The sequence below is a fragment of the Culex quinquefasciatus genome, chromosome 3 (genome assembly GCF_015732765.1).
Source record: "Culex quinquefasciatus strain JHB chromosome 3, VPISU_Cqui_1.0_pri_paternal, whole genome shotgun sequence".
In the NCBI taxonomy this organism is placed as follows: Eukaryota; Metazoa; Arthropoda; class Insecta; order Diptera; family Culicidae; genus Culex; species Culex quinquefasciatus.
Window position 1 is genome coordinate 131,552,908 of NC_051863.1, and position 26,567 is coordinate 131,579,474.

Consider the following 26,567-nt stretch of genomic DNA (forward strand, 5'->3'; position numbering starts at 1 on the left):
ATGTTTTAAAGCTCCCAAATTAGCGAAAAAGTTGAAAATCCTTCACAAATTCCTAACTTTTTTGCAAGGTTTCGAGTTTTAGTGTTAAAGGGCCATCGGCTAAAATAAAATAAAAAGATATGGACTAAACTTGAATAATGCTGCATTTTGAAGAAAATATTTCATTACACTCAATAAATTTAAAAAAAAAAAACTTGATTGTGTCAAGTTCTCCACAAAACTCTTTTCTTTCCATAAAACAACCAAGACAATCATTTCCATTAACATTTTGTTTTGAAGATTGATTTCCAAATCTCAAGAATCTTTTTATTTCCAAGCATTTGAAAATCCCATAAAAAATCCCAATTTTTCACAGATTTAAAAGAAATTTACAAATTTATCATCTCTAAGAGCTTATCTCTTATTTAAGAATATTTTATCACACGGAGAGACTGGCTAAGGCAAATTTAACAATCCATGGATTAACCAACTAAAAACATTGGTTTGTTTTGCTAATATTTTAAAACATTTTATCAAACTTAATCTAGATTTAAGTCAGAAGGAAACATAATTCCATCGATTGTAAGATTTGTTTGAGCCAGTCTCTCCAGATTTTTCAAAGAAGAAATTTTTTTTCTTATTTTAAAAGTTCCTTTATTTGTTCAAAACCCGTAATTTTGCTCTACAAAATAGCCAAATCTGCACCGATTTTGCAGAAATTTTCACCAGGGCAATGTTTTGAACGCTTAAGACGACTAATTTTATTGAAAATTTGAAAAAAAAGTTTAATAATTTTCATAAAATTAATAATTGTAAAAAAATAATGAGAATCCTGCGCTCCAATTAATCGCCGCAGTATAATGGTTTTACGTTGTCTGTGGTAAAAATGTTGTTTTTTTTTTTACGGATACAATCTTACATAAGCAATTCTTTACCAAATCGGCCGATTTCGTTCCTTTTTTGTATTTTTTTATTTGGCTCAAACTTTTTGAGGACTTTTTATATGACCAAAGAAGTCCATACAAAAATGGTACGTAAATATTCGAAAATATGTATATTTTGAAGGAATTTTCTGATCGGTTTGTTATCTTCGGTAAAGTTAATCAACTTTACCGAAGATAACAGATCAGGCTGATCAGAAAAAAGTGGTACACGGAAAAAAATAGATTACCTTTAATTAACTTTTATTCAAAGATATTCAATTTCCCTACATCTATATTTTTTATAATCCGGTTTGGATGAAAAAACTTAAACTTTTTGCTTCTTTTTCTTTTATTTGCTGTATTTTAGTAACCAGAGGTCCAATGTGGGTGTAATATGGTTGCATGGAAAAAAATAAAATTGTCCAAATCTAATGAGCACAGTAACTTTTTAGTTCCTTTTGGGGTCCTAAACAACTCCCCAACGTTTGGGAACGATTGGTTTAGTCCTCACTTTGCGCAAAGCGATTCAATTTTCAATGGGAATTTGTATGGGTACTTAAACCGGATTCATATTCCAATACTCTGAAAGATGCTCTACAGCTTTCCCAAAGAGAGTATGGTGCTAACTTGCTCTTATAAAAAGATACAGCGTGTTCAAAACTCGTCTAAAACGTTTTTTTTTGCTCGAAAATCACGTTTTAGACGAGTTTTGAGGACGCTGTATCTTCTTTCAGGAGCAAGTTAGCACCATACTCTCTTCGGGAAAAATGTAGAGCACCTTCCAGAGCATCCGAATATGAATCCGGTTTTGGATTTTTAAAATATTAAAATTAAAAAAAAATATGTTTCCCATACAAATTTATATGGAAAATTGAATCGCTTTGCGCAAAGTGAGGACTAAACCAATCGTTCCCAAACTTTGGGAGTTATTTAGGACCCCAAAAGGAACTGAAAAAATGCTGTGCTGGAAAATAGATTTTGATATTACACCCTAGAGGTCCAATCTTCAATGTCTCTGTGGCATTTTTCAGGAATGAACCATTATTTTTTAAACATCGAAAAACTGAAACTAAACTTTAAGTCGCTATTATCTTGAAAATGATGTACTTTATCAAACAATCTGTTGTGTAGTTTTGATTGCAAATAGTTATATTAATTACAATAAAAACTAAATAAAAAAAACTTTTATATGGCTCAAAAGTTTCAGGTTTTTGTCCTCTAGAACAAATAAAAAAATGGATTTTGGAAAACAGAGTTTTTGTGAAAAAATGATTAAAAATCGCCCAAATTTTGTTTCTCTGTACCATTTTTATCTGAGTAGTCCTCATTCATATCTACAACTTTGCTGAAGACACCAACCCGATCAGAAATTCCTTCAAAAGACACAGATTTCGAATATTTACGTACCATTTTTGTAAGGACATCTGCCAAAATTATATGGAGCCTTGTATGGGTGAACTAATGACATTAAATAGCTTCTTTGATCAAAGGCCCTCAAAAAGTTTGATCCAATCCAGAAAGAAATAAAAAAAAATAAACAAAATCCATTTCCGGTTTTGATGGAGAATTGCTTACAATCAAAGTTAGGTTCAAACTGTACATTCCCATAATTTTACTGCCGGACGCGGGTATTGGATTAGAAGCACCCACAGACGGGAAAATTCTCTATGAAAACATAGAGATTTTATAATTGAAGAATGTAATCTCATGTTACCTTCTTTCCTCGCTAACGAATTGAAGTTTCCAATAGACTAATCCTCGAACAAATATGCTGTTTCACTTAATATCGGTTATTAAGAGCGAGTTTTTCACCGATGTGAAACAGGTCGTATCGAGGTGCTCCGTTTTGGATGAAACTTTCAGGGTTTGTTTGTCTATACATGAGATGAACTCATGCCAAATATGAGCCCTCTACGACAAAGGGAAGTGGGGTAAAACGGGCATTGAAGTTTGAGGTAAAAAAAACATGAAAAATCTTAAAATTGCTCGCATTTCCGTAAAACTTCATCAATTCCAACTCTCTTCGATGCATTCGAATGGACTTTTAAAGCCCTTCAAAATGTGCTATAGACATCGAGGATTGGTTTGACTTTTTCTCATAGCTTTTGCAAATTACTGTTAAAAATTGTTTTTTTTAAAACCTTAATAACTTTTGGCAACAGCCTCCAACACCCATACTCCCATAGGCCAAAAGTTAGGGAATTTCATGGACTATAAGCCTACGGTATTAACTTTTTGGCCAATCGCAGTTTTTCTCATAGTTTTACGATTTTTCTAGAACAAACATTTTACAACGTTAGTTTTTGCCCTGTAGGCCAAGAAGACGGCACTTTTTGGTCTCAATTTTGACATATTCGGAATCCTCAGAAAATTTTACATTAGATTGAGGTGTTGGAATTTTGAATTTGATTGGAAAAATGCCATTTAGAATTAATTAAAATACTATTTAGCATTTTGTCGGATTAGGGGTAAAACAAGTTTTCGCCTACTTGATACAGCATTTGACGTATTGATCATAGGGTAAATGAGATCTGTTTCTTTTTTCAAAAATGCTTTATTTAATTATTTTTAAAAATCAAAATTACATCTCCAATACTTCTAATTTACGTGAAATTGTCCGAGGATTCCGAATATGATAAAATTGAGACCAAAAAGTGCCGTCTTCTTGGCCTACAGGGCAAAAACTAACGTTGTAAAATGTTTGTTCTAGAAAAATCGTAAAACTATGAGAAAAACTGCGATTGACCAAAAAGTTAATACCGTAGGCTTATAGTCCATGAAATTCCCTAACTTTTGACCTATTGGAGTATGGGTGTTGGAGGCTGTTGCCAAAAGATATTAGGGTTTTAAAAAAATCCATTTTTAACAGTAATTTGCAAAAGCTATGAGAAAAAGTCAAACCAATCCTGGATGTCTATGGCACATTTTGAAGTGCTTTAAAAGACCTTTCGAATGTATCTAAAAGAGTTGGAATTGATGAAGTTTTACGGAAATGCGAGCAATTTTAAGATTTTTTATGTGTTTTGGACCTCAAACTTCAATGCCCGTTTTAACCCACTTCCCTTTATCGTAGAGGGCTCATATTTGACATGAGTTCATCTCATGTATAGACAAACAAACCCTGAAAGTTTCATCCAAATCAGAGCACCTCGATACGACCTCTAGAACAAACCGAGCAGAATCTACAAATACTGCCTCTTAATAATCAAAGCTCATATCCAGGAATATCTCGTGATTCAACCAAACAAAATACCATCAGATCACTTTATTGTTTCGCATGCAAGATAAATTCGTATACTTATAACCTGATAGAAATAAAAACGCATTCCACAGATTACGAGGCGTTACCCGAAGTCCCATCAAGTCGCAGTCTCTATCGTCGTCGTCGCCGTTTCTAATTCTAATGACTCAAATCATGCCCCGAAATACACACAATGAGACCTACAATAACATCCGAAGGTACCAACAACACCGCGGCGAGCTTCCATTATTCCGAATTGTGCCGTATCTTATCAGTTTTATGAACCTCTCGCGGAGCGGCGCGAAGCTACGCCGACGACCAAGACTATCTTGTTGGCTGGCGATTTCGCCGACCTATTATAGTGTGTCCGAGGGCACGTGGGGCCCGGGCGCGCACATTGACGGCGGCGGGTTTCGTCGGTGATTTTTCAGAGTGTCTCACGGGCCGAGTGTGATAATACAGTTTGGCTGGGAGGTTTTGAGTAGTGTTTTGCTGGAATTCCTCCCGATTGGAGGTGGAAGTTTGTTATTTCGCTTGAGTTATTTTTTTTTGAATTGACAAAATGGTTAGAATCTTTGTGAGATATTCGTAATGAGATGTCTAATTGGATCTTTCTCTGTTATTTGCAGGTTTTCTACAGCCAAGATGGACAAATCGGCTGCGGCGGCAGCCGCTGCAGCAGCAGCAGCAGCAGCTCAGGGAGCTTCCGGGCCTAAGGTGTCGCAAATCGCGAATCTGTTCCAGCGTAAGCCGGTGGAGCAGCCACAGGATCCGACGAAAGAATTGGCCAGCCAGCCATCGCCCACGGCCACGGTAGTACGGACGGAGTCGCACGCGGCGCGGTTCAACAACGCTCGGGCACTGTTCGAGAAGCTCGGCGAAGGTCGCGTAAACAGGCCACCGCCGTTTAGTATTAAGATGTCACATTCCAGCAGCAAAGAGGACAATTTGTCTGAGATCGGGTCCGAGCAGGATCGGTCACCGTCGCCGAAGCGGAGGCACCATCCGGTCGCGAACGGGATCAGCAAGCTGGACTCCAACAGGATATTGAACCAGTCTCGACTCAAGTCGGAGAAGCCGGAAAAGCCGGAGAAACCGGAGCGGAAGTTCAACTCGCGGGAGTTGATTGAGAAACAAAAGAACTGGACGTCACACTTCTCCAAGACGAGAACATCCAAGGGCGGTGACTTCACCAGGTGTGATATTATTAGGACTGTTCCGGGCACGGGAATCATCTCCGGAGGAGGACCTCCGGCCAACGGCGGATGTTCCGTCACCACAAATGGCACTTCTTCCAAAGAATACAACAACAACCAGCGCTCGGAGATTCAGAACATCCCGTTGCCACAACCACCCCCACCACCACCCCTAGCGGTCATCACCCACAGGTTACAATCCCCGACCGAACCACCCCCAAGTCCCCCAAAAAGACAAACCCCTCCTCCACCACCCCCGGAGAAGGGTCCCCGCAACATCCGTCAGAGCTCATTCCCGTCCCCAACCAAAGCTCCCCCGGCAGTGCCGCCCCACGCAACGGATCCCTGCTCACTAAGCCCAACCAAAATAAGCCCGGAAAAGCTAAAGTCCCCTCTCCGACAACCGGAACCTCCGCCACCGGCCGCCGCCCTCCCCCCGGTCGCTCCCATCCGGAACAAGTCCGAAGAACCCCCGGAGAAGGGCGTCCGCAAGAAATCGCTCGAAACCACGCTGGACGACCAGCTCCCAATCCCGATCCCCCCGAAAACCTTCAAGTACCCCGAGCTGGGCGGACTCCGCCGGCAGTCCACCGAAAAGGACAGCGGAGCGAGTGGCCTCACCTCACCTGCCCACGCCATCAGCTCGTCGCCGTCCCCAGGCGCGAGTGCATCTTCGGGGCCATCTTCCCCCATTCACACCGAGGACGAAAAGCAGGAGAACGAACCCACGGAGAAGGCGCCGACGTCGACCGTTACGCAGGAGGTCGCTGCCAGCAGCAAGCTGGATGAGGACGAGGGCGTTGCGGCGGAGGAAAAAAGTGGTAAGTCGCGGGGAGTGATAAGGAAATGTCGTGGGTTAGGTGGTCGTACTAAATGGTAGTTAATTGATTTAATTATGTCATGATTTATCGGAGCCGTCATGGCGGTGGACTGATAACGGTGGGGGGAAACGTTCAAATTTCATGCTGCTTTGGGGCGCAGCAATTAAGTTTGGTAGTGTCGATTTCAGCTTTATTTGGGAATAATTCTGAGATCTAGAGTTGTGCAAAAGGGTTTTTTTCATTTTATTTATTTTTCAATTTTGATTTTGTTTAACTGAAATTCAGCTACAAGACACAACATTTACTTTTTTAAAGAACCTTTGAGCTGAGATGTGTTCATAAACCTTTGCAAACTTATCTAACTCTATATTGCTCTTTTAGTACAGAGTGGTAAGTGTTGTCAAATACTAGATTTCACCTATTGGATTATGTTGATGATTTTGACTCTAACATCAATTCTTCATCAGATCTTTCACCAACTCGGACTCCCAATTCCAATAACCATGAAGAATAAAATACATATTTCTACATTTTTTTTGGTGGAGTTTGTAAAATTAAACCGTACTTTCAATTTTTTCAATAAATCTGTTATCTGTCAACTACTGATTTTGGTTTAATTTTTACAACTATTTGGTTTTAAAGTCCATTATACACAACTGAATTTATTTCATTACTGAATTTCGATAAAATTCAACCCAAATTGTTATTTCCAAGCTCTAAAAAAACGATATCTTACGACACAGTTGCCAATCAAATGACTAATAAAAAAATCTTTTTGCAATTCCGCTGTGAAACTGTCAACTTTTCCTGTCCTTCTAAAGAAACGAAACGGCCTACTTTTCCCTACCAAAAATAACAGAATGGAAAATTAATGCTTTTCAATAACAGTGCTGAAAAGTTGAACTTTTCAACACTAATCTAAAAAAATCACCTTTAAAAAAACGTGTTGATATCGAGACTCGAACCCGAGACCTTTGGCATATTGAACTGTGCCTTTGCCGTATTGGCCACCACGGTTCGGTGGTTGAGTTGTGGTCATTTGTTCATATAAGCCACCGAATGTGATGAACTGTTTTAATGAACGCATGAACACGATTTGTTGTTGTTGTAGCGCGAGATGTCTTTACTCACGCCAAATAGTACTTTCCCCTCGTTTCTTTTCGAAAGGACTATCCGCATGGACTTTAACTTTGGGTGTACTATTTGAATACCTTTTAGATGATGGTCAAGGGATATTGAGCAATTCCAGCTCAAGTCAGGATTTTTTCTGGTACTTTTGTACTCGACCCTCTCCAATTTCAATGAAACTTTTCAGACATGGTATCCTAGGCCTATATAAGACATTTTTGTGTATATGGATCCAATTGTACTCAAAAATGATATTTGAGAAGGGCGTAAGTTATTTAAATATTTTTTTGTATTTTGTACTTTAAAATTACTGTAACTCAAAGTAACACAACTTGTAGGAAATTGGACGGGCTTTCTGAAAATAAATGCACTGAAAGAAAAACACACGCCACTTCTATGAGATTTTTAAATTTTTATGTTTAAAAGTTGAATATAAAGGTGATGTAACGCTTTTGTGTCGTTAATTTTTTTTTGAGGAAATAGCCTAAGATGTTACACTCACGAAGAATGCAAGATTGTATGTCTCTTCTAAAAAAGTACAAAAATCAATTACAAAACTGTTTTTTTCAAGGTCTAAACCTTAAAAAATTTCAAAAATTGATAGTGTCCTATGTCCAATCCTTGTGAAGATGGTTTTAAAAATAAAAATGTTGAAAAAATATGGCTTTTGATGGTTTTTGGCAATTTCTATATGACAGACACGATTTATCAGTCTCGAAAATATTTTTACCGGAAAGCTCGTCCAATTTCTCATAAGTTTGCCTTTCAGTTATGAGTAATGTAATGAAGCTTATAACTGTAAGCCCATCCCATTCAAATGCTGTTAAAGGCAAACTTATAGGAAATTGGACGTGTTTTCCGTTAACAATATTTTTGGGACTTAAAAATCAAGTCTGTCATTTAGAAATTTCCAAATAACCACCAAAAACCCTATTTTTCAACATTTTTATTTTTAAAAACGATGTGAAGATACAGATCTCCACAACACGGAGAGACCGGCCGGGGCAAATCTAAGAAAATCTTGGTTAATTTAACTAAAAGTATGGGTTAATTTTTTACACAGCTTTTTTTCAACAATCATTTATTAACCCGAAATTGCTGACCACCAGTAACTAAAATTAACTAAAAAAATAGTTGGAATTGCCATTTTTGTTGGTTAAATGGCCGAAAATAATTCTAGCAGTCGACTGCTAGAATATTTTTTTCAGAAAATCAACTAAAAATTTCTTGTTTTCAGCTGAAATATTGTGAAATTTTCTGTTAAAAACTGGCTGGAACATATTTTTCAACAATTTCTTTTCGTTGTATCAACCAAAATATTTTTGCATGCAGCAAATTATTAGTGGTTTATAACAAAACATTTCTTAATTAGTCATAATTTATGTAAGTGTTGATATATATTTTCTTTAATTATCTAACGATATAGGCTGGGCCGAATTTCTAGCTATATTTTAACTAATGTCTTACTTGAATACAGAAAAATATTCGTACATGTAGTCAATAAACAGCTGTTGTTAGCAATATTTTTATTGAATCTGCAGTAAATTTTGTAATAATGCCTCACAAATTAATGCGTGTGAGTGTTTTTATTTTCGCATTTATTCTGCTTAAAAATTTAACGTTTTGTACTTATTTGTTTTTTTTCCATTAAGTTGTTAAATGTTAAAAAGCATCAGAACAAAACTTTTTTTGACTCTTATTATAGAACATGTAAAGTTTGACTAATGTTTTAAAAAAATAACTTTGATGCATTAATCTAAAAAAATAATAAAATAGCATATTACAAACTTCTCGTGAATTCCTGAAAAATAGAAACCGAGCAAAATTTTCACCAAGTTTTAAGCTTAAATTTTTATTATGTTGTATAAAATTAAGTGTTGTATTCACTTACCATCACTGTGAAATCATCCGATAAGTCATCATCATTTACAACGGTCTCAGGTTCAGTTATTTTTCTTGTGGTGGGACACAGAATTTTCACCAAAGTGAACCTTTTGCTGCAAATAGACATGTGAAATTTATTAGTAATTTTATGCAAAATTCTTATTTTCGGCTATAAACTGAAAAAAATGAACGTAAATAAATGTAATTATAATGAGGAAAGAAGAAATATCAATAATGCTACTTACCAAGCTTGCATTAATTTAACAATTACTTTTGGCAATACACTTTCACTACATTTGATTCAATTTATTCATCGTACTCCGATTCCTGAAAAAAATATTGAGTTTAACTTACCAGCAGTCGTATAACTTTCAAGATAATATTTATCATTTTTTATATATTTTATATACTTTTATATTTTTTTCGATTTTTTCCTTCATCTTTATTTATTATGTTGTCATGTGTACGCATTTCTATGTACATTATAATTGATGATTCTGTAAAAAATAATGGTTCATTTCGATTTTATCCGTCGTAAACACGAAACTTTTTAATTAATTTGTTATCAGTTTTCTAATAAGAATCACATTAAATAAATTATTGTGCAAAAATAAACCCATACTTACTTGGATTAGCCAACATTTTGTTAAATTTGCCCGGGCCGCTCTATCCGTGATGAGTTGGCCCGCGTCTCCCTTCTACTGCCCTCTCTTTCCATCAAACATTCTTATAACGTGTTCAACTCACTCGCATCAGAGGTCCTCATGGCGAAGGTCGTCCTCTTGCTCTTCATAGTTTATCACCTACAAAAAAATCATCAACAAACCTACTCACCAGTACCACCTCCCCAGTTGCAACACTTTGATTTGCCACTTCAACATTAGCCAGTAATTTTCACCTTTCACATCCTCTCACTTCACAATTAACAACACAAACTCAACAAATCGACCGCTCTTGTTCGAATCCTGACTTCAAATGACAGACGTAAACAAACCCAAGTTCATTTTTTAAATATTCAACCAATTGTTAATTATATTCAACCAACAAATTTTTTTATTTTCCCAAAACCAAAGCTAACAGTCGAGCACGTTCATTCGAGTTCGGGAAATCTGTTAGCTTTTTGCCTTTAGCATTTTCAACAAACAGGTTATTAAATTTGAATATGTATTTTGGTTAATTTAACTGAAAATTGGCAGTGACAAGTACGTTTTTGTTAAAATTTACGAAAGTAAAATCAACAATTTTAATTGTTAAAATTTCTGGGCACAGTCTCTCCGTGAAGGATTAAAGATATGACAATGGTCAATATGGAGACATTTAAGTAACATACTTCCTCAAAAATTTTGAACGAAAAAGCCTTTATATTTAACTTTGAAACTTAAAAACTGAAAAATCTCATAGAAGTGGTGTGTATTTCTCTTTCAGTGTATTTTTTTCAGAAAGCCCGTCCAATTTCCTACAAGTTTGACTTCGACCACATTTTGATACAATACAACGGATTTGAGTTACAGTATTTTTTAAATTACAAAATACAACAATATTTAAATAACTTACGCCCTTCTCAAATGTAATTTTTGAGTTTTATTGCGCTTTTAAAAAAAATAAGGTTTTTCTGATTTTTGCAGGGATTTTTAACTGACATGGCCTTATATTTTTTAATAAGAGCAATTTTTTTTAAATAGTGCATTTTAAAAAATATTAAAGATCATCTAAACTGCAATGTTTATGCAGAAAATTTCATTAATCACGCTAAGTTTCTTGACCCTTAGAAAATTCCTCCTTTTAACTCTAAAGTGTGTACATCATCCAGCAAACTTTGCGCTCCCAAGTTCGGTCGTTCCTCATCCGGTAAAGCTATTATATTTGTTACACAACAGCCTCCCGTCCATTGTAATGTAAAAGATGATACACGTGTGTGTGTGCGGACTCAAGTCCAGAACTTGGATGCCTGGGCACGTACGATTCAAGGTGGGGGGGAGGGGGAGGCTCTTTAGTGTGTCTGTGAGACGAGTGAGTTGCATTCCAAGAGCCAGCATCTGGATATTGTGGATGCATTGTACAATCGGGCACGAAAACCGGGATCGTCAATGAGATGTGGTAGACATTGTACTAGCGTTGGTCTAGAGACACTCGACATTCTACCGTGGAGGTTTCAACATTTCCGGGTTGTCAGGAAGTTTTACGATTGTTAAAGGGGTTTTTATTTTGTAGTTGTTGAGTTCTTAATTGTATACTCGGAGAGAAGAGAAGTTTTCAAATATGGCAACACTGCCAGAATTTCTTCCCCGGTCTGGAAGCACGGCAACATTGGAAATAGTTTGGATCCCGCTCTGGAATGAGCAGAGCCCACCACCTGTTACAATGTTTATCCAACTGTCTGTCAAACGCCGGACCGGATAGGTGGGTAATACGTAGGTCGAGATAAACGTGTGCAATTAACACTTCCCGGGCCTCAATCAATTGAACAAGCAAATTGTAGCAGATTGGCCGTAATTGAGTCACTGCTGGCATGGTTACAGTCTGGACCCCGACTATGTACCTTGATGCTCAGCCAATGCCAGTTAATCTAATAATTTACATGTCAACCCTCAGCTGGGCAGCCCGGCAAAGGTTCCCATGGACCACGCCGCACAATGCCTTTCAACGGGCTACCGGTTGTAACTTAGAAATCGACAAAAGCCCACGCTGCGTACAGAGAGAGACCAGCAGTTGTGCTGCCGGTAAGAATTTAAACTTCTTTGAGTGCAAAGAATTTATCAGCCAATTTGACACGCTCAACACCCGGCACCTTGCTCGCCTCGGGAAGGAATCGTGACCGGAGAGTGAGCACCCACGCGCCAGGTATTATTACGAGTTCTGGACTAACGACATGGTCATTAATCATCCTACCGCGTGGGGAGAGGGCGTTTTTGGGGAGATAATTGCTAGCAAAAAATCGTCCCACGCCCACTCGCTGCACGCAAGGTATCTATTGATTAATGGCGCTTTTGATTGCATTCAATCGGATAGAAATGAGTTTGAAATTTGAATAAAGTTGCTTGAAAATCAACTTGGACCAATTTCCTAAATTTGGGTCTAAATGTTTAAATTTTGAAAGCAATAAAACTATCAAAGTCTCTAATCCGTTCAACAGGGTCAAGAGAAATGTGTGAATTTGGTAGTTTTATTGATGGGCTTGGTGTATTTCTCTTCACGACCCGCATACCGCAAGACTACGAGCGGCACGCGTTGGCCAACATAAATTTCTTCTCCTAGCCAACATCCTTCTCAATCCCAAACAAACCAAAATGGTGCTGGTTTTGGGTGGTGTTTTACACTAGCGTGCCCAGGGTGGGGCAACATGGGGCAGTTGCCCCACCATCCTCGGAAATTTGTTCTAAAATTGAGCAGGGGGTGTCCATAAACGACGAAATTTTCAAAACTCTAATATTTTTGCCCCACCTTCCTTGAGAACCTGGGCACGCTAGTGGTGTTTTAACACCAGGCCATTTGTAGTCCTGTGGTGAAATATAGGGAACCGCATGAGATGATGGTTGTGTTCAATATTGTCACAAATCAATCGTTTTATGAAAATTCAAATAATTTGTTTCATTTGTTTTATTCAAAATTTTGAGACGATGTATTCTAAATAACATTGAATAACAAATGTGTCGGCTTTAAAGTTGCGCCATTGAACCATACTACCGACGATCCCGACGATATGTCTCTCAGTTCGACTTGGACCAGATCTCGTTCGTACAGATGTTTGTTGCTCATGTCCACTCTGGATTCAATTTGAAACAGAATGAGCGTAAAAAGTCGTGGTCTATGCGAAATCTATACCACCAGACAGACAGAGTGCAGTTTGTCACCACAAGATTTTTTTTTGCATGCTCATCTGAATGAATTTTGGACACTGTTAGTCTGTTGGCTCTTGTTGCACTTCGATGTTAGATTGCATTTTTCAGAGTCTTGTTCGAAGGGTCACTTTCCATTGAAGTTGTTCGGAAAACAATTTGCAGCTCTACTTTATTTTTATAAATTCAAAAATAAATGTTAGGACAGTTTGCATAAATATTTTGAAAACAAATCATAAATCTTAAATAATAAGTACAATTTGTTTTTTGGTCTTCTATAAATTTGCAGGCCACGACTATTAAAAGAAGAAATGTTACACTTCATTAAAAAGTTACTTAAAAAAATTAGAAGCTAATAACTTGGCAAAAAAGAATTTAAAAAATATTCCGGAAAAAAATTGTTCCAAATTTAATGTATTCACTCCACCCCTGAAATAATGAGGATCAGTCAACTTTTGCGCCCTCTACTACTCTAAAACGTTACTTAATCCACCTTTAGGTGGTTGGTGCCTTCCTCACATTCATAAAGTCAATACATTCAGTAAAAATAGCAACATTCCCCCATAACATGTTCAACAAATCAATTTTATTACTAATTTCTTTTGATAGGGTTCGCAGACCTTCAATATTTCTGGCTCATCGGCAAGGTCTGATGAAAAACTTTTCCAACAATAGTTCGCAAGGAAGATTCAGACAATATTTCTATCACAATATCTGAAATCCGGCATACAAAAAGTGTATAAATAACACTTAAGCGCTAATAACTTTTGATAGGGTTGTCAGATTTTTGATGTTTTAGGCTCATTTGAAAGGTATTTCAATTATCTAACTAACGACGGGTCGCAATAGCGATCCGGACATCATTTTCATCGAAATATCTGTGATCCGGACCCCAAAAAGTGTATAAATAACACTTAAGTGCTAATTGCTTTTGATAGGGTTGTCAGATCTTCAATGTTCATTGGAAAGGTCTTTTCAATACATTTCTAAAAATGTATGACATGATAGATTTTCTTGCAGAAACCACCCTTTTTACAATCTTCCGGACATACGTCAAAATCGTTTTCTTAGCATAACTTTTTAAGTACTTAACTAAACTTGCTGATTTTAAATAGAGACCTATGGGACCCCAAGACGGATCGAATAAGACTAATACGGTCAAAATCCGTTCATTCAGTCCGGAGATAATCGAGTGACATTTTTTTGTCCACCTACCTACACACATCCACACAGACATTTGCTCAGAACATGATTCTGAGTCGATATGTATACGTGAAGGTGGGTCTACGAGGTCAAATTAATAAGTTCATTTTTCGAGTGATTTTATAGCCTTTCCTTAGTAAGGTGAGGAAGGCAAAACAGTTGTCTTTCTCCATACATTTTGATATTTTTTCCAATAAAAAAACACAAAGAGCTCAGGGGAGGTTCGCGTAGTCCAACCGAGCTCAAATCTTGATTTTTTTTCAAAATAAACAATTTTTTTTCACTTTGAGTAATCGGATAGACTACCCTACACAGCAAAAAAATGTGTTAATTTTGGAATGGCGTCATCCATAAAGTACGTACGCTCTTAGGGGGAGGGGGTTACCGTAGGTGTGACAAGATGTGACGAAGGGGGAGGGGGGGGGGGTTTGCGAGACTGTGACGTCACGCTAGGTTTTTTTTAATATTGCATAATATTAATTCGAAATGTACAGAATTAAATTAAATCCTTGTTTCTAAAATTGTTTGCTTACTATTATTTAGAAGTATCACATTATGAATTATTATGTAGTCACTTTTTTCATTCAGCTGGAACTTCAATATTTTGCAAATACTTGCTCGATAAAAATAAATGGCTTGAAAGCAGGATGTTCATAAGAAAACTGCTATAGATGGTTTGAACTTATTAGATACAAAGCTGTGAAAAACAGTTTTCAATATATTTTAATACTTGAATGCTATACTAGGTCTAATTTTAAAAAGATACAAAACTGTTTTTTTATATCGCAATGTTTATTCTAAAAAATGAATAATTAGACAACTTATAATTTTTGCCTTCCTCACCTTACTGAGGAAAGGCTATAAAATCACTTAGAAAACGAACTTCTTAGTTTTACCTCCTAGACCCACCTTCATGTATACATATGGACTCAGAATCAAATTCTGAGCAAATGTCTGTGTGTGTGGTGGGATGTTTATCAAAAAAATTTACACTGGATTATCTCGGCACTGGCTGAACCGATGTTGACCGTTTTGATCTCATTCGATCCGTCTTGGGGTCCCATAAGTCGCTATTGAAAATTATAAAGTTTAGATAAGTACTTCAAAAGTTATGCTAAAAAAATGATTTTAACAAAAGTCCGGAAGATTGTAAAAAGGGTGGTTTTTGTAAGAAAACATGCTATACATTTTCAGAAAGGTAATAAAAAAACCTTTCCAACGCGTCAAAAACATTCAAGATCTGACAACCCTATCAAAAGTTATAAGCACTTAAGTGTTATTTATGCACTTTTTGGAGGCCAGATCTCGAATATTTCGATGAAAACGTTGTCCGGATCTCTCATGCGACCTATCGTTGGATAGGTAATCAAAAGACCTTTCCAACGCGTCCAATACATTGAAGATCTGACAACACTATCAAAAGTTATAAGCATTTAAGTGTTATTTATGAACTTTTTAGAGACCGGATCTCAGATATTTCAATGAAAACGTTGTCCGGATCTATCATGCGACTGGTAGTTGAATAGGTAATCGAAAGACCTTTCCAACGAGTTCAATAGATTGCAGATCTGACAACCCTATCAAAAGTTATAAGCACATAAGAGCCCTGGATTGTGAAGATCTGACTACCCAATCTGATGGTATGAATAATGAATCAAGTTGATAGAACACTGAAAGGTCCGCCCTTTTGTACACCCAAAGTTAAAGAACGAGGGGAAAGTCCTCCCGAGAAGGAACGTGAGGAAAGTACTATTTTGCGTGAGTAAAGACCTCTCGGGTGTTCATTCGTTCATTGACGAGTTCATCCTATTGAGTGGCTTATATGGACAAATGACCGCCACTTAGTCACCGAACCATGGTGGCCTATACGGCAAAGGCACGGTTCAATAAGCCGAAGGTCTTGGGTTCGAATCTCGGTACTGGTATTTTTTTTTTTTTGATTGATGAACTTTTTTGGATAATGAACCATGAGTAAAGTACTCACGGCAATTTCGGGATTTATCCTCTCCGTCCGCACACAGTACCATTTTACTACCGAATCGTGCTCTTTATCCTCTCGTATGCCAATGCCCAGTTCTGGGTGTATCTATTTTGGATAGCCCCTCTAAATGTGAGGAAGGCACCAACCACCTAAGGGTGGATTAAGTAACGTTTTTTTTCATATTAAAATTGGCAAAAATACCAAAATTATGAGAGTTTAAAGAAATAAAAACTACAAAAATCCCATCGAAACAAGGGGGGGGGGGTCTGGTAAAATGTGACGTACTTTTTGAGGGGGTTCAACCTTGTGTGACAAAGTGTGACATAGGGGGGAGGGGGGGGGGGGTTAATTTTGGCCGATTTTTGCGTGACATACTTTATGGATGACGCCAATGTGTAATTTTGAAAGGTTGAATATTACCTCAGTTTTGATTTGAATTTAGACTGAAATTGTGATATTAGACCAGAAAAGTGCCAAAATTACACATTTCAGAGGTAAAATTACACATTAGAGTACATTATCCAACGAGGCTCAGCCTAAACCTTTTCGAAACAAGTGCTGAAAAGTTCAAAGAATCAATTCCTAATGATATAAAATACAGAACATCATAAAATCATTGATTATGCCAAAAAACGAATCATGTTTACGTAACAAATGGAAAACTTAGCTAATTCATCTCATCTACAACGATCCTTACGTAAACGCAATGTTATGAACTGCCCGCTCTCCAAGTCATCAATTCGCACAGCTCTCAGAATTCAACTTTTCTACGGTCATCCACTCCGCTCGTTCGACTTGGTGCAAAAGTGCTTCATTTATCCAGCACTCCGGGCAGCGCAGAATTTACAAGACTGATGGTGTTGATAATGATCACCATATTTCATATATACGAGCGATTTTCGCACCTTCCCTTCGCTGCGCTAATCCCGGCCCTCTTCCAGATCATCGCGTTGTAAAAGTTGGTTATTTTTAGGTCCGCGATTCGCGTGATTGGCCTCCTGCTCTCTTATGTTTCTTGCCGGCTTCTGGGGTGTGTGTGATGCAATAAGTGCGAGATCATTTTTCTCTCCTTTCTTGTTTTGTTTTGTTTTCCGAGCTGGTTCGAGTTATGATCAAATCGTGATCGATGTACTGCACCTCGCCACGGTGACTTTAGTAACCCGACCGGTTTGGGTGGAGATTTTATGGTCCAATTAAAGTTTTCTAGTAGCTCCAACTTCTTCGGTTTACGACCGCGAAGTTTTGGTCATAAAATGACGCGCTCTGGCACCCACTGTCCACCGTGGTGACAGAGGATGTCAAATATTATAATTTATTACCCAGACACGTGCGTTGAACTGATCGAACTGCAGAACTGTGAACTCTGCGTTTTGTTTTATATTCTATGGTTGTCGTTTTCTCCAGAATTTGCATCAAAAGTACCCCTTGTTTCTTGAAAAAGTCGTTTGAACTAAAACAAACTTTTTCATAACTTCGTAGCCGGCCATCAGCCATCGAAAAATCATCATTTTTTTTAAAAACAAGACTTAACTTTTTATTTGAAACAGAGTGTTACAAACCCCAGACAAGCTCCCAACTTCTCCTGGTATGTTAAAAACCCAGAATAATTATAATTTATTAATTCAAGACGCGATCGCCGCGACAAACTCCAAGTAAGCAAGTGAGTGTCTGAGCTGGCTGAGTTGTAGTGAGCGCGCATGCGCTCCGCTGTCTCTCCAAAATTCACTGAGCAACTTCAAACTGCACATACACTGAAAAAGCCGGTTTTTTTTCGGGTTGGTCATGTGCAAATTTCAGTTTCAACGACGACAACGCGTTCGGTCATGCTGCTTTTTGAATTAAAATCTGATGTGTGATCGCCACGGCGGGAACAGGGCGTCAAGTTACACCCACATATGCTAGCAAGGGTGATTTGAGCTGGTTGAGATTTTTTTTACTCCTTGTGTTATTAGTGAACTTGTCGATTGTTGTCGTTTATACGGCTGGATTTACCAAACTTGGGAGAAAGAGCAATTTATTGTTTGTATACGGGTTTTAGAGTTGTTTTAGAGGGGAGATCGGGCCAAGTTGAGTTGACAACCTGTATTTTTCTTTTATTTAAGTAAAGATCCATTTTCTCCTAAAACATGGCAAAAGACCAAAAAGACTAAAAAGATCAAAACTACCAAAAAACCCAAAATACCAAAAAGACTAAAAAGACTAAAAAGACTAAAAAGACTAAAAAGACTAACTAACTAACTAACAACAAGACAACAAGACAACAAAACAATAAGACAACAAGAAAATAAGACAACAAGACAACAAGACAACAAGATAACAAACAACAAGACAACAAGACAACAAGACAACAAGACAACAAGACAACAAGACAACAAGACAACAAGACAACAAGACAACAAGACAACAAGACAACAAGACAACAAGACAACAAGACAACAAGACAACAAGACAACAAGACAACAAGACAACAAGACAACAAGACAACAAGACAACAAGACAACAAGACAACAAAACAACAAGACAACAAAACAACAAGACAACAAGACAACAAGACAACAAGACAACAAAACAACAAAACAACAAGACAACAAGACAGCAAGACAGCAAGACAACAAGACAACAAAACAATAAGACAATAAGACAACAAGACAACACGACAAAAAGACAACAAGACAACAAGACAACAAGACAACAAGACAACAAGATAACAAGCTACAAGACAACAAGATAACAAGATAACAAGCAACAAGGCATCAAGACATCAAGACATCAAGACATCAAGACATCAAGACATCAAGACATCAAGACATCAAAACATCAAGACATCAAGACAACAAGACAACAATTGTACCCAACATTCCCTACGACGCCGTCGATCAAGCTCGTCATCCGTTCATTCTGCATCTTTCTACTGCATCGGTATGCGTATCACATCATGAGCTCAACAGAAACTCCCTCCGTAAATGAAAATGCAAGCCATGCAGGTCCAAGAATAAACAGTCCAGATTACAGATTAAGGCCCAAATATTGTACTCTCTCTCTCCCTCTACTAGCAGTTCACTGAACATGTCTTGACGTGTAGATAACCTTCATGAGAGAGGTGCAATTCGATACCCGAAATTCCAATCGCTTCAAAAGAACTGTCACTTTTGGGAAGTGTCCAAAACATGTCAGTGAAGTCTGCGTAAAGGTCAAGCTGATCACATGACTTCTTCAATGTATCAAATTTTCCCTTTTTTTAACGGATTTCATTTCCCTATATAAGATTCCTCAGTCTAGCCGGTTGCCGCCGCCGCCGGTCGTGGGCAGCGCGCAGACCCGTCGTGGTCGTAATACGTGAATGAATTTCTGGTATTGTCTGCCCGCTCATTCTCATTTTATGATCATCGCGATACGCGCTCTTAGTAGATCGTGCTCTTTACGGTTGACTTGCGGCGTGTGTAGTCACTCTCACTAACACACTATACAGTTTTTGATTAGGGTGATCTGAATAGTTGATTATTTTTTTAAATTTCATGTTTAAAAATCTTTTTTCAAATAAAAAACGCTGATGAAAACTTCTCTTGAACTCTCAATACGATATCAATGAGTTTTTACATTATTTTTAATCTCACTGTTTACATACGTTGTTTACAAACATTGCGGAAAGGACAGCAGGCGGCGATTGACGTTTAAAATGAGCATTTATCAGTTAGAACGAAAAAACATTCCGGTGATATTTATCTCCTTTCATTGATTATTCTTTTTACCGATATCTCGTGAAAGAAAGAGTGAAAAGAGTACTCTCTGAGTACTTAGTGAATACAGTGGACTCTATCGTTGTCGATATTGAAGGGACCGACTAGAGCGGGAGTTATCAAATTATAGAACGAAAAATCAAAGCAATCTATTTGAAGGGACTGAAAAATTGACTGACAGCTGGAGCAATATTGATATCGAGAATATCGACAGCCAGAGAGTCCACTGTATAAAGATTTTTCCATCGCTGATACAGAGTAATTGTTCCAGTGAGTGACTATCAGGTCAAATTCTACGCTCACAAGTGAGACTTTCTTTGCGCAACTATATTTATCGCAAAAGAGAGAAGAGAGTTCTGCTCTCTTATTGAGTACTAAGAGAATTTTTTTTTCTGAGATTATATAGCTGAAGCATTTCATTGAATAATTTTGAAAACTTAATTCTTACAATTTTGAAGACACGTCAAACTTTGGACCACCCTAACCTCCAAAGAAAACAAAACCTCGAAAAAAATCGCGATCTCCCCTCGATTGTACACGGGGTTCTGAGTAAACCGACGCCGCCGCCGATCGTGAGTGACTCCGATTCACTACAACGTAGGACGTCGCCGCGAGTCGCGAGCAGTTTTCGCGTTTGAACTGTGGCCGCGGTTGGACGTGTTCGCGACGTGTTCTAGCTGGGGTGTCCGCTAGGGGGATTGATCAAGGGTGAGGGGGAGGGCGCGCGTTCAGGAATGCCGGCAATTGATGGACAATTATTACTTCATTGAGGGGTGATTATCACGGAAGGTTTGTGATGGCAGAGATCGGGTCGGATCTGGATGAAAATGGCGTATCGAGAGGAAGTTTGTGAAGTCTTTTGGGAAAATGGCTGGTGGATTTGAGATTTTCTTACCCTCTTCAAGAAGGAGGGGGGAAATCCCAAGAAGATGGATATGGTGCGTGAGCAGCAGCTACTTTAGTGAAGAGAGGGAAAAACCCGTGAAGATTAAGTGAAAAGCATCAGGAAGCAAACAACAGAGAAGAAGATTCGAAATTGGAGCAGCCAAGTCGCGGAGCAGTGAAACTTTTCAAATTAAATCTTGTGAGCGTTCTTTGGCGATGCTAAGAGAGCTCTTTCTCGTGAAAAATAGGGTGGGGGAAACTGTCGGGAAAATAGAGTGAAATTTTATTGCGCGGAAATATGACAACCAGAAAAGTTGAAGGTCTTTGAACTTACCTGTTTTTGGTGGCGCCTCGCGATTGATGTTTATTTAATGTTCCGGCGTGGGTGGACTCAACGATACGATTTCTGCTCGACTGTAGCAAATTTTATTGGAAACCAACAAGAAATCTTTGCTAAGAAAAAGAGACCGTTCTCTAGCCGTCAGGCCTAGGGAAGAGGATAAACTATATAAAACCGTATCAAAATTCCAACCGCCTCCACAACTGCATAGCACGCAGGTTTTGTTGAGATTCTGGTCCGATGCTAATCTGAAGAAATATGTGTCTCCCTCTAGAGGGGAGCCGGACAGCTTGGTAGAAATGTTCATGAACAATTCCGATGATTTTTCAAATGTTTGATTTTTGAACAAATTTAACTGAAATTAAAATCACAAAATCTCAAGAATGGTGCATATTATTCTGAGATTTTTTAAGATTTTCATGTAAAATTACACCAAAATCAAAAGGAAATTAAAATTTTCCAAAAATAATCATACGTTTATGACAAAAAAAAAAGTTTTTTTTTAAGATGTGAACACATCCCTAGCATCCCGATCACAAAGATTCTTCACAGCTGAGTGCAACGGAAAGGTTCTGTCTCAGCCCGTAATTCTTGGACTACTTCTAGACCTAAATAACGGCCCCCCTCGGGAAACTCAATAAGTCAGCAAGATCGCCAATCGCGCGCACGCTGTAAGCTGAAACCATTGATCGAGCAATTCCAGCTCAAATCAGGAATATTTCTGGAACTTTTGTACCCGACCCTCTCCGATTTCAATGAAACTTTTTTGACATGTTATCCTAGGCCTATATAAGCCAGTTTTGTGTATATGGAGCCCATTGTACTCAAAAATGACATTTGAGAAGGGCGTGAGCGTTTTGAATATTTTTGCATTTCGTAATTTAAATATCGCTGTATCTTGAAGCCGTTGCATTGTACCAAAAAGTGGTCAAAGACAAACTTGTAGGAAATTGGACGGGCTTTCTGAAAAAAAATACACTGAAACAAAAATACACGCCACTTCTATGAGATTTTTTGATTTTTAAGTTTAAAAGTGATATTTGAAGGTGATGTCACGATTTTTTTTCGTTCAAAATTTTTGAGGAAATAGCCTAAGATGTTACATAAAGACTCACGAAGAATGCAAGATCTCTTCTAAAAAAGTACAAAAATCAATTTCAAAACTGTTTTTTTGAAAAGTGCTCTAAACGTCAAAATTTTCAAAAACCGGTAGTGGGAATCGATTTCCTAGACAATTTTACATAAAAGTCTTCATATTGACCATTATCCTATGTCCAATCCTTGGGAAGATACAGCGGTTTTAAAAATAAAAATATCGAAAAAATAGGTTTTTTGGTGGTTTTTTGCAATTTCTATATGACAGACTTGATTTTTCAGTCTCGTAAATATTTTTACCGAAAAGCTCGTCTAATTTCCCATAAGTTTGCCTTTGACAGCTTTTTGATTTGACTCGTTTCAATATTTGCGTATGCTTATTTAGTATTCAGGTGTCTACCACACTGAAAAAAATATTCTATTTTAAGTTATGAGCATTGTAATTAAACTTATATCTGTAAGCCCATACATCCAATTGAAAAGCTGTCAAAGGCAAACTTATGGGAAATTGGACGAGCTTTCCGGTAAAAATATTTACGAGACTGAAAAATCAAGTCTGTCATATAGAAATTGCCAAAAACCACTAAAAAACCTATTTTTTCAGCATTTTTATTTTTAAAACCGCTGTATCTTCACAAGGATTGGACATAGGTCAATGGTCAATATTGAGGCTTTTATGTAAAATTGTCTAGGAAATCGATTCCCACTACCGGTTTTTGAAAATTTTGACGTTTAGACCACTTTTCAAAAAAAACAGTTTTAGTAAATGATTTTTGTATTTTTTTAGGAGAGACATACCATCCTGCATTTTTCGTCAGTCTTTTTGTAACATCTTAGACTATTTCCTCAAAAATTTTGAACGATAAAAAAACGTGACATCACCTTCAAATATCACTTTTAAACTTAAAAATCATAAAATCTCATAGAAGTAGCGCGTATTTTTGTTTCAGTGTATTTTTTTCAGAAAGCCCGTCCAATTTCCTACAAGTTTGTCTTTGACCACTTTTTGGTACAATGCAACGGCTTCGAGATACAGCGATATTTAAATTACGAAATGCAAAAATATTCAAAACGCTCACGCCCATCTCAAATGTCATTTTTGAGTACAATGGGCTCCATATACACAAAACTGGCTTATATAGGCCTAGGATAACATGTCAAAAAAGTTTCATTGAAATCGGAGAGGGTCGGGTACAAAAGTTCCAGAAAAATTCCTGATTTGAGCTGGAATTGCTCGATCGCCAAAACGTCGCGAATGAATAAATCTGACGCTTTGTGTTGATTAAGCGCTATCCTCTCCACACCCCAATGTTTTGGGTTTGTTTTTTCATTGCGCTGAGCGCTTTGTTTGTTTTAAGCAAAATCAACATAGGGGATCGGCTTGTTTGGCGAATTGTAAACATATTTGTCCTTGAGGGGCGGTGTTGGGATAGCTAGGTTGCAGAACTTTGTGGTTTGTTTAGCATTTGTCAGTTTTATCTCCTCGATTATGATTTTATTTATTTTATTTTTTTTAACAATACAGTAAGCGATTTAATCGAGCCGAAGATTTTACAAATGGATTAAATTTTAGAAAATAATAATATGAATGATTTTTATCATGTAAATTAATTTGTATAGTCAAAAATGGCAATATTGTTATAATATATCGATTAGGATGTAACAAAAATGACTTTTTGGCGGGCATTCAGGGGTTTGTTCCGGTGGGCATACTGAGCCCAAATCCCAAATATGAGCTTGATTGGACGTAACAGGAGCTGGCGCTCCGCCCTTCAATTTTAAATGGGATTTAACCCGTAAAAAAAGATTTTTTCAAAAATGTCAACTTTTGAGGCATTTTGGCCACTGAAGCGTTTACCAAAAACATCACTGGCATGTAGGCCAGATCCTTGCGCATCTTTTGGTATATATAACATTGAAGTTTGGAGCACCCTGGAGCTCAGTACAGACCTTCAAAGTTTGGCATTTTTTCGAAAAATCGGTCCCAGCAAAATCAAATGGCGTCTCGGGCGTCGCGAGACGCGACGCATATCTTTTTTGCCGGGGACGGTTTTTCGAAAAAATGCCAAACTTTGAAGGTCTGTACCGAGCTCTAGGGTGCTCCAAACTTCAATGTTATATATACCAAAAGATGCGCAAGAATCTGGCCTACATGCCAGTGATGTTTTTGGTAAACGCTTCAGTGGCCAAAATGCCTCAAAAGTTGACATTTTTGAAAAAATCTTTTTTTACGGGTTAAATCCCATTTAAAATTGAAGGGCGGAGCGCCAGCTCCTGTTACGTCCAATCGAGCTCATATTTGGGATTTGGGCTCAGTATGCCCACCGGAACAAACCCCTGAATGCCCGCCAAAAAGTCATTTTTGTTACACTCTAATATCGATACATAGAAGAATAATATTGAATTTTTTTTTATCAAATGCTGTTAATTTTAAGAAAAATTTCTTTCACACTCAACCCTTGATTATAAAAAAATGTTTAAATTTTAAGGCTCTGGCAACACTGCAATGAGTTTTGTTCGGATAAAACGTCATTATTAATGTAAAGAAGCCTTTGAGATAATTTTTTCGCTGTTTTTAACAATTATTTAAGGTGTTTGGAGGAATCTACACACCAGATTACAAGATAATAATTAACGTTCTAAGGCTATAATCCTGCTCAATAAACGAAGCTTGAAGATCTGGCACCCCTGTCTTAAATAAGGACCACTTTGCTAGTTGTGTACTTTTTTTTTAACCCGGAATTGTCTGAAAAATATGTCCACTATATAATTTGTATTTAAGTTTTTTGAACCCGATAACTAACAGATCTTTAACCAAAATTTAAAGATCTGGAAACCCTGTCCAAAATAGTGACCACTTAAAAAAACAGATCTGGTTTTCTGCGAGTTTATTTTCCAAATAGATAATTTTCAGTTTAAAAAAAAAAATCAGATTATTTTCGAGAGCTATTTGATCTATTTGAAGTTAGGGACCATCCATGAACCACGTGGACACTTTGGGGGGGGGGGGGGGTATGGCGATTGTCCACGATCCATACAAAAAAGTTTTTTTTGTATGGACAATTGTCCACGAGGGGGGTCGAGATTCCCAAAAAAGTGTCCACGAGGTTTATGGATGGTCCCTTAGCAGTTTCAAAACACGGGTGCCACGATATCTCAAAACTGATTTGACCAAATAAGCTAAAAATTTCGGTAAAGGCTTATTAACCCGGTCCCGTGTGCATGACGAAGGACAATTTTCAACAAAAAAAATATTAAAAAAAATGATTAATTTTGTTTTTGTATGTTTTTCATATTAAAAATCGTTAGTTTTTGATTTTTGTATTTAAACAAATCAACATCGAGTGAAAATTAATCAAACAAATATTTTTTTCAAAAACTATTCTTTCTTTAAAAAAACAATGAAATGCAAGAAAAATAATTTTCAAATGGATATTCGGTAGATTCTTTACATACTCTATAAAACAAAATTGTACAGCAGTATGTAAAGCAATTTAAATCCTCATTTCGTTTCGGCGTAAAATTGAATGTTTGGCTTTTTTGAAATGTTAGCCCTGATTTAATTTTTTTGAAAATATTGTTTTTGAAAAGATCGAAAAATTTCACGAGTGTTTCATATTTGAACATTGTTAATTGGACCATTAGTTGCTGAGATATCGACATTAGAAAATGGTGGGTTGTTTGAGTGGGACTTGGGAAACATCAATTTTCCTGTTTTTAAATCTTGCATGGCAATATCTCAGCAACTAAGGGTCGTATCAACAAAGTTCAAAAAGCAAAATAGAGAGAATTTTCTCAGCTTCTTCAAAAATATTTTTTTAAAGTGGCAAACATGGGCACCAATTTAAAAAAAATGAATATTTGCGACTGTTTTGAAAAAAGTTACCTAAAAATGGCTATAACTTGAAAACGGTGCACTTTATCGAAATTTCACTAAAGTACTTTTTGATTGCAAATTCAATTATACATCGAAAAATGAATTTGAAAAATTTTTGCGACCAATATTTCGATTTTTTGAAAAAAATTGTATTGATTCAAAAAATCATAACTCGGTCAAAAATTTGTTGCCCATTCTGGAAATTTCTGAAAGTTGGCGTTTGATGTCCTCTAAAACATATCAGAAAAAAAATAATAAAAATATTGTTTTTTTTTTTGCAAATCAAGTTTTAGTGACGAAAAGTGAAATTAAAAATCACCAAAAAAATTTTACCGTGTATCACTTTTTTTCAGGGTAGTTCATATCCATACCTACAACTTTGCCGAAGACACCAAATCGATCAAATAATTCCTTCAATAGATACAGCTTTTGAATTTTCAC

At 37.1% G+C, this 26,567-nt stretch overlaps 1 protein-coding gene across 7 annotated transcripts in view; it reads left to right on the top strand.

Moving 5' to 3' along the window:
• The window catches only part of LOC6039565, a 98,075-nt gene that overhangs the window by 19,965 nt on the left and 51,543 nt on the right, over window positions 1–26,567 (top strand). For 6 of the 7 annotated variants that reach the window (XM_038264936.1, XM_038264941.1, XM_038264942.1 and 3 more), the window contains exon 2: window positions 4,773–6,160. In XM_038264936.1, coding sequence (XP_038120864.1) covers window positions 4,789–6,160 — 1,372 coding nt within the window. In that variant the 5' untranslated portion in view covers window positions 4,773–4,788. Of the gene's footprint in view, window positions 1–4,643; window positions 4,709–4,772; window positions 6,161–26,567 lie in introns of those variants that run through there. The other variant, XM_038264937.1, reaches the window with a different exon arrangement.